Here is a 9,124-nt window from a genome sequence, read left to right on the forward strand (position 1 = left end):
AAAATAAAATTTTAATTTATAGTGAAATTGGGCTGTTACATAATGATGCTAAACGATACGATTCTACTAGTCATTGGAGAAAAAAAGTCCTCTCAGTTCAGAAAAACTTTGTTAAGGCTCGGCAATTGTAATGATGATCTCGCAGAAAATAAAATAAATCTCTTGTATCTAAACTGCTCCAGCAGTGCAGCACACCGCACACGTCGGCCCAATCCCGGTGGGCCCACCCTCGCATAAACCCGCCACTTATTAACCCACCAGCACTCATCTCCCCTCTTGTCTTAACCCCCTCCCTCCGCTTCCGCCACCACCTCTTCATCCCCTTCTTCTCCTCCATCGGCGCCCATGCCACACGGAGCCCAGCGGGACCCCCACCGCGACCGCGAGCCTCAGCAGCAGTAGGGATGGCTAAGCCGACGCCGGTGGCCGCGGCGGAGGAGGCGACGGCGCTGCGGCGCCGGCTGAGGCGGCTGGTGGCCGCGGTCGCCGCCGGGAGCGCCGATGCGGAGGCCTTCGACGAGGCGGAGGAGGCGCTCGCGAAGCTCAGGGACTCCGAGATTGGACACCGAAAGGACCGACCCGGCGCTGGCGGCGGCACGGCCGGAGGGAACAGGGGAGCGAACTCGGAGGCCGCGGTGCCGGAGCAGTTCCTGTGCCCGATCTCCTCGGAAATCATGAGGGATCCCGTCGTCCTCGCCTCCGGCCAGGTACTTGCTTCGCCTTCCGGCGGTTCTCGTCCCTCCTCTCGCATCCGGGGTTGGATTGGATTGGTAGGCCGTAAGTGATAAAAAACGTGTTCGTTGTTTTGGATTTGGGGGTTTACTAGGCTAAATTACCGTTCTCCAATCCCTCATTAGATCTATAGTTCGTTGCGGGAACCAATAGTGTTCAGCGTTATTCCGATTTTTTTAAAATAAACTGCGATTCTATTGGATTACTAAGTGACCGAGTGGACAAATTTTGGTAGTTCCAAAACAAAAGAGTGGGTAAATTCCATGCCTTTTAGCGTTAATGGTTGTTTCCTCAGTTATCTCCACCGTGTAGCCCTTGTTGATTGCTCCCCTCCTGTCCTCGTTCCGTCTCGGTGCTGCTGCGACGTCTGAACCGTCGAACAGGGCTAATTTAATCTGTGGTGTACCAGCAACTTCTGGTGATACCACCCCACCTGTCCCTTTCCTGTTTCCGACAGTTTTGTTTTTATCTCCCTACATCTTTCTGGATTTTCTTTTCTCCTTCGCTAGCTTTTGCTCTTGATTCGCCTCTCCTGTGATGTGATTGCGGTTGCTGGATTCCTAGTTAAATTGTGTGTATTTTTTCTGAGTTGTTTTAGTTGTTACAGTCGGATTTTTATATTCTTTGTTTATTCTATTGAGGCGAGGGTTAAAACTTTCTCTTTCGGCGCTTCTGTTGCTTTTGCCTCTTGATGAACTGGTGAACATTCACACAAGCGCTAGAATAGACTAGTTTAACTGAGTGCTAAATTATTAAATTTCTTTCGCTCCTGTTGGTTCTTAATTTTGAGTATTTTGTTCAGCCAAAATTACCTTCTTTAATTTATCTTTGTTGAAGAGTTGCAATCCCGATTAAATAAGTCCTTACTTCCTGATTTTTTTATTGTTTTTTTAACTATCTGTTGTACTTTCGCCATGGCAAGCACAAAGAAATGAGCCCATATGGTGTTTTATCCTCTTCGCTACGCAACCGCGTCAGTTCCTGAAATAACCTTACGTGCTACAAGACGAGAAGCTGTTTTTATTGTCTGGATTTGAAATCAAGAGAATTTATTATGTGTATCGCAACAATTAACTTTCAGATGAATACTATCGCTGTTACCATCTGACGTCCCCCATGCATGGAAGAAAATTATATGAGACCCTCTACAAAAAGGTCTCCGTGAGATCCTGATCCACGCCGTTCGTTCTGGATCCAACGGTCTGATTGAATACATGTGAGAGAAGTAGAGGACACGTGTCACACGGAGATGTGGGTCTTTCTGTGAGACCTGGTCTCATATAATTTCCTTCCCCCATGCTAGGATAGTGCATGTGACTTGAGTTATTGCCATCGCCATGTTGGCTTGCCTTTTTGCTGCTCTGCGCTTCTTCGAGTTGGCAAATCATAAAACGATTCAGCTTTTATGATTTTGGATTTTGTTTCATCCTTCTGTCGGTGTGAGGCCATTTAGAGTACCATGTGAATTGAATGATATTTTCAGCTATTTTTGGTCAGGTATTATTGATGCCGTGGTCACTGGTTCGTTACTTGTTTGCTGTAACTTTCATGCCGGCATATACTTTGTACTTGATTTCTTTCCTCCTTGTTCTTGGTCCTTGTTTTAATTCCTTCATAGCTCAAGTGATAGTAACATGTGAAACTAACATCTTTGCAAGTTTAAACAATTAAAATTCTGTAAGGTAGTGAATCTACACGCTGCAGTATGTATTATGTTTAATCCACAAATAAAAATTGCAGTTATAAAAAGTCCCACATTGTATTATGTTGAATTCAAAAAAGAAAATATTGCAATTTTAAGATGTTATTACTGGCTGGAAGAGTGTAGTACTGCTTGATTTTTCTGAAGTTACTGTTTACATATCGTGGTTTAACTGGTCTTTTGGATGATAGAATTTAACACTGCAATTGCATGTCACTTTCGAAGATGTGCTGTATAATGTATTCCATACTAGCTCTGCAGTATTTGACCTAATCCTACCTTGTTGGTGTGTCTTATTCAAAATTTAATTCCTTAGTTCAGGAAAAGGTATATGTACTAAACTTTTCTTACAAACACTCTACAAACAATGATGTGGCAGGTCTTGATCAAATCCTAATTTGCAGCCCAGTTTTGATCAAATAAGTCTGATGGGTGAGAGTTTCCTTCATATCATTTTTGTAAGAAAACATTAGTATGTATACACGTATACAATTGCTCTTCTGAAAAATTAGGTCAATTTAGACTCTTGAACGAGGTTTTTGTTGTACCAACTTTTATTTTCCCGGCTGCGGTCCCATTTTTGGCACCGGGCATCAATGATTGATAGGATTTTACAAAATTATCTTTATATTAACTCTTAGTTGCTGTAGCCCTTGATTATGACATTCTGTATTGATGCATTCATATCCTTTTGTTTGGCACGAATCCGAATGAATGGTCAGTTAAAATCACAAATCAGTCAGTGTGCTCCATATATTATATGCTTAGTTACTAAAGAGCTATGTTGCTTATGAGTAATGAATATGTTGTTGTTGTGTTTGCTTCTTCAGTGACTTATAGTTCCAGTTGAGTAGTCATATTATCAGTTAGATATGATGGCTTTCATTTTTAGTTTTAAGATGGAAGCTTGAGGTAATTGTTCTACTCCTTGTGCAGACATATGATCGTCGCTTCATCCAAGAATGGTTGAGTGCTGGAAATCGGACATGTCCACAGACTCAGCAAGTCCTTTCAAATACAATATTGATCCCGAACCACCTTGTGAGAAGCATGATCTCACAGTGGTGCACAGAGAACGGGTTCACTCTGCCACCAGTTGAGAACCAAGAGGACAATTTGGTTACCAACAATGAGAGGAAGACATTCCGTAAAATATTTGACAGGATCTCGTCGTCATCAAACCTATCTGAGCAGAAGGAAGCTATTAAAGATCTCAGGTTTCTGACCAAGTGCAACAGCTCACTACGAGCAGTCATTGGAGAGAAACCGGATTCCATCTCACAAATGATTTCTGTTCTATCCAACCCAGAATTAGAAAACAACGCAGAGGTTCTGGAGGATATGGTTACAACAATTCTTAACCTTTCTATTCATGAAAGCAACAAGAAAATCATTGGAGATGACCCATTAGCAATCCCGTTCCTCATACGTGCCTTACAGTCAGGAACCATGGAGGCCCGCGGCAATGCTGCAGCTGCCATCTTCAGCTTGTCAGCTCTTAACAGCAATAAGGTGAAGATTGGTGAATTGGGCACAATGAGACCTCTGGTGGATCTCCTTGAACACGGCAGCATGATAGCGAAGAAAGATGCTGCGTCAGCTATCTTCAACCTATGCATGCTGCACGAGAACAAATCAAGGGCTACCAAAAGCGGACTCATCGATGTGGCGTTGAAGGCCATCAGTGACAAGTCGCTTATCGACGAGTCCCTGGCCATCGTCGCCCTGCTGTCGAGCGACCACGAGACGGTGGAGGAGATCGGTGAGATCGGCGGTGTGCCCTCCATGCTCCGCGTCATCAAGGAGGGCCAGTGCAAGCGCAACAAGGAGAACGCTGCGGCGGTCCTCTTCTCGATCTGCATGTACGACCGCACGAAGCTGCGGGAGGTCGCGGAGGACGAGAATCTGAACGGCTCCCTGGCCTGGCTCGCACAGAACGGCACCTCGAGGGCGAGGCGGAAGGCCGCCGGGATCCTCGACAAGATGAAGAGGACCATGCACAATACGCATTACTCCTGCTAGTGCCTGCCATGTTTGTGTAATTAGGAGAAATAATGGAGGGTGGTGCTTTTCTGTATATATAGATATATTCAGCTGCATATATAGTTACACTTGGTTTAGTGCATATGTGATTACAGTTTCAGTCTTGCAGAGTACGTGGTGGAGGGGGTGGCTTTCCTTCTGAATTGAACGTTCCCATTCATCTGAAATTTGCAGTTCACATGTTTCTGAAGGGTTTTGTAGTCCAATCCCGAAGCACATTTTCTCTTGAATTTTGATCACATCAGATGGCTCTTGTTTGTGATACATTTTCTCTTGAGATGAGGCTTTAAAACATTCTGCCTTGGCAGATGGGTTGCTGTGACGTATGCTGCACGTGTTGTCAAAGCGGATACCTAATCTTCTGACTTGTACATGTTGGGAGCCCTTTTCAGGTCTGCCGGTGAGCCTTTTTCAGGCTGTCGTGAGCCCATGATAATCACTGTGTGCGTGGAAAATGTTGAGGCCAAGTCAGACATTGCCGCTGCGTTGCATTATGCCTTGTTCGCCTGTTGGTGCCCAGTGCTTTCGAGTTTTAGTGCTAACCTGGTTTCGTAATTCTTTTGCTGTTCCCGGGAGTGGAAGTTATTTTTGCCTTCTTTCCTCCAGCTTCCAAGCCGTTCTGTGCTGCTCAGGTTGGCTGCAAGCTTTCATGTGTTGTCTCGGGCCATGCGATGATAACAGCGATCGCGTACCCTGCTTTGCTTGTGATTAGGCGTGACGTGACCGGTCACTTCTTGCCTGTTCAGTAATTGAACCTGTTCGCCTGACAGTTTACGACTTGTTAGTCCGTGTTGCAGCTGCCTCTGACAGTGTTTCTTGAATCCTGCGTATCCTAGGGGAACAGCAAGCAAGGAGATCCGGTTATTTATGCAAAATGATTCCATGGAGTCAGACGCTGATGGACTGGAAGATGTCGGGGAGATTTGGGCCTTTTGGATAGTTGGCCAAGAGCCCAAGAGCAGAGCCGTCGATGCCGGATGCCATTCAGTCACGACTCCCTCAGTCGTCCCAAGCCCTCCGTAGGTGTCAGGCTTCTTTGGAATTTTTTTTATATATATTTTTAAATATTTTCAAAAATACACGATCATTTAAAAAAATGACACATATAGACTACTGTCGTCCGCTGGATGGGTGACATGAGCATTGCAGCGCGCTGCTTGCTGGCCCACTAGAAAGGTATCGCCCAGGTGACACCTTTTCAGTATATAATTGCGTCACGTTGCCACGCGTCCGCCTTGCCCGGTCATTTGGCTCCTTCCCAGTCGAGAGAAGAGAGAGAGAGAGAGAGAGCAGAGGAGAGGAGAGGGGAGGTAAGAGGAGGAAGAAGAAGAAGCATCCACCTCCCTCGCAAATCAAAGATATGGCCTCGCAGCCGGTGGATGTAATCTTGGATATGCTACAAAACAGTAGGATGGACCAATCTTGTGTTTTGGTAGTTGTCGGGGTCGCCCCGCCCCTCTTCTTCCTTAGCCCCTCCTGCCCCTAGCCTCTATGATCGCTATGGATCCAGTATTAAGATACATGAGCTTTTTATAGATGTGTGGTACCAATATAGCTCATTTTACGGCGCTGTAATTGTTTTTGTTGTGCCAAATAGGAATTTCCTTTTTGTCAGAAAGGACTTGGCATATTGTTGTGCTTCTCATAAATAGCTGACACCATGCAGAATCACTTGTCAAACTGAAATGACTCCACAAAGCAGCATACAAAACAACATAACAAATAAGCATACATCTGCAACTATATTGCTATCGCACATTCCTTACTTTTGCTTGGTAATTGTTTACTTCTACAATATCAAAATAGGCCGTCATGGCTTCCTGGAGGAACCACCCAATGGGGGGGGGGGGCACAATGGCACGAGCGTCCATTATGCAGGTGTGGCGACTGAGCTTGAATATTGACGTCTTTCGAGGTCGAGACTTTTTGTAAGAGGTTCTTCATGTGTCCGGAGCTTGATGACTATTTCATGGTCCATCTATATTTTGCCCTTTGTTTATACCTCCCAGCTATATATTGAGCAGAGAAATACTAATGCTAGGTTTATTATCCCAAGCCATGTCATTTTAAGGAATAGATCAACCTTGTTAGGCCACCATACAATGGGGCTACATCAGAAGAGGCTGAAACCAAACGTGAGTATGAGATTAGGATGGAGGAAGCATGGCTACAACAGGAGGCACGACACGAGCGCAACCAAGAACATCAACGCAAAGAACTAGAACACAAGTGACGGACCGAGGAACTTCAGAGGCGTGAGGAGGAACACCGTCTCCGATATGACATTCTAAGGAGGCAGGAGGCTAAGCTTCAAAGGTGTGAGAAAGAACTACAAAGGCGTGAAACGCTCCTGCATCACCAAGAAGAGGCTGAGCGTAAAGAGGCACATCAAAGAAGGAGAAACATCCTAGTAGAAGCCTTTTTCAATCCGCATCATGTAATATTAGTGTGAACTTTGGGTTACTCGTAGACATCCAACATTGATGATAAAATTGCAGGCTTGTACTAGACTTGTCCAATTAATAAACTTGTACTCATTTGAAATGTAGCCATTTAAGACCAAGCCTTTTCAGAAGTAGCCTTTTCAGACACAACCTTTTTTAAAGCAACCTTTTCAGACCTAGCTTTTTCAGACACAACCTTTTTAGACATTGCTTTTTCAGAAGTAGCCTTTTCAGAATTAGCCTTTTCAGTTGACATGACCACTCTATACGACAGAATCAATTGTTTTCCTAGGTTCATTTTTTGTGGACCTAGTCCATGAACCAACACGAAACTCAAGTATAAATAGAGGATCCATTAGCAGCATCTAAACCAATCCATTTGCCTCAACCTCCAAAACTCCTACTACAATGGCGTCCGATCCTCTCTCCAAGAAATACTTGCCGGATACTATGTTTGTTGGGGTCAAAATACCCCATGAGCTGGTGTGGAGACCTTTATAGGGTGATGAAGTCCTCCGAATTCTCTGACACCTATGGCAGGAGATTCTTCATGTGCCTGAACTACGAAAATGATCCACCTCAGGGCAACATCCATATTGGCTACCGCCACCAGGTACACTCTTCTAGCCAAACTACAATTACAACTGAGATATACCACTAAACATTTTTGTCTCTGTTACAGTCTCTGCCACCACTATGTGACTTCGTACAATGGCTGAATATTGAGTAGTCACAAACATATGTGTTCCTCCTACGCAGTCAGCACCAGGCCACTTAGAGATGATTGTATGAAATGAAAGCTAACGAGAGGAGGGAAGCTACGCACAAACACATTCCGGAGGAGCAACAGAAGATGAGAGAGGAGCAGAACAACATGAAGGCAGAGGCCCGTGAGGTGGAGAGGGAGAGGAAACACGAGAGGGCACGTCAGATGCGTGAGGCAGGACTGGAGGTTGCGAGGAAGGGAAAGTGCCCACGTTGCACTCAGTAAAGTTGATGTTGTAATCCTGTTGTTTACATTCCTTGAGGCATGTTAGATTTAGAGGCGGTACATTGATAGGTTAGAATGATTATGTATCGTACATGCCACCATGTATATTGCAGCTCCGATTAAAATCACCGTGTTCAACCTTCATTTTCCAACAATTCCGCGTATCAAAAATATCTTAAAAATATCAAATTACAATGGCCTTTAAAAAACTTCAACAACAACGAATGGTGACACATGGACGACGCTTGTTCTGCCACAAACCAAAGCGACCTCGGGCCGAAACTCCAATTCAACAAGATGTCGCCTGTTGGTTGGGCAACAACAAGGTGTCGCTCATCCAACGGGCGACATCTTGCTAACACCCTCTGATTGGGTGACATGAAGGTGGTGTCACCCGCTGGATGGGTGGCAACAAGGTGTCCTTCTGCATCACGTTAGCGGGTTGCCATGCTAGCTTGCCACATCAAGGTGTTGCCCGTTGGATGGCCGACACCTTGCTGTCGCCCATCCAGCGTGCGTCGATAGCCTATATGTACCATTTTTTTTTGAAATGGTTATATATTTTTGAAAATATTAAAACAATTCAACTTCTTTGCTTGTCTGGACCTTCTTATGGCCTTATGGGCCTTGATCGTCGTGATGCACGATTTTTTTGTGTGGCCTGGCCCAGCAGGTAAGCAGATTAGTTACAAGGATGATGCACCCTTAATCGAACATTAGGAGAATACTAGTTAGGTGTCCGTACATTGCAACTGAAACACATGGTCTATATTAAATAATTGTATTTTACATACTAACCACGTGTCGAATGATTGAATATGCAAAACTGGAACATGTGAACCATTCCAACATCTTTGTCAAACTCAGACATTAGATTAATTTTTTTCCATATGGAGAAGAGTTTTACAAAGATGAGCATCACCATGAGCTATGGTAGGTATGGGGCATATCTAAAATACCAAACACCTTTAAAATCAGAGATCTTACTGACATCATAGAGACAAACATCACCAGTGTAGATCTGAAGAATCCCATCTAATGAATTGCTATTAAGCAGTTCAATTTTTAGCCCCGAAGCTATCAGATAGAAGCCAACAAAAACCACAATTTAACAAACTTCTCAACATCAATGCAGTTAACAGAGATATCTTTTGATATAGTTTGAAACCAAATCAAAGGAAAGCCACTTATTTAACACAAACTTGGTAAGCT

The 9,124-nt window shown here is 44.3% G+C and overlaps 1 protein-coding gene across 1 annotated transcript; it reads left to right on the plus strand.

The window, feature by feature from the left end:
* Nucleotides 1–267: 267 nt before the first annotated feature.
* On the plus strand, nucleotides 268–4,585 carry LOC133922130 (U-box domain-containing protein 9-like). The gene is made up of 2 exons (XM_062367323.1): nucleotides 268–707; nucleotides 3,371–4,585. The coding sequence occupies exons 1-2, from the start codon at nucleotides 405–407 to the stop codon at nucleotides 4,454–4,456; spliced, it is 1,389 nt and encodes a 462-aa protein (XP_062223307.1). The 5' UTR covers nucleotides 268–404; the 3' UTR covers nucleotides 4,457–4,585.
* Nucleotides 4,586–9,124: the final 4,539 nt, after the last annotated feature.

This window comes from Phragmites australis, chromosome 6 (genome assembly GCF_958298935.1).
Source record: "Phragmites australis chromosome 6, lpPhrAust1.1, whole genome shotgun sequence".
Taxonomy (NCBI): Eukaryota; Viridiplantae; Streptophyta; class Magnoliopsida; order Poales; family Poaceae; genus Phragmites; species Phragmites australis.

What these genes read in the sequence shown, in the direction of transcription:
- LOC133922130 (XM_062367323.1), top strand. Translation starts at nt 405, where the DNA reads ATGGCTAAGCCGACGCCGGTGGCCGCGGCGGAGGAGGCGACGGCGCTG. An exon ending in TCGTCCTCGCCTCCGGCCAG is followed by an intron (nt 708 to 3,370) that starts GTACTTGCTTCG and finishes CTCCTTGTGCAG; the next exon opens with ACATATGATCGTCGCTTCAT.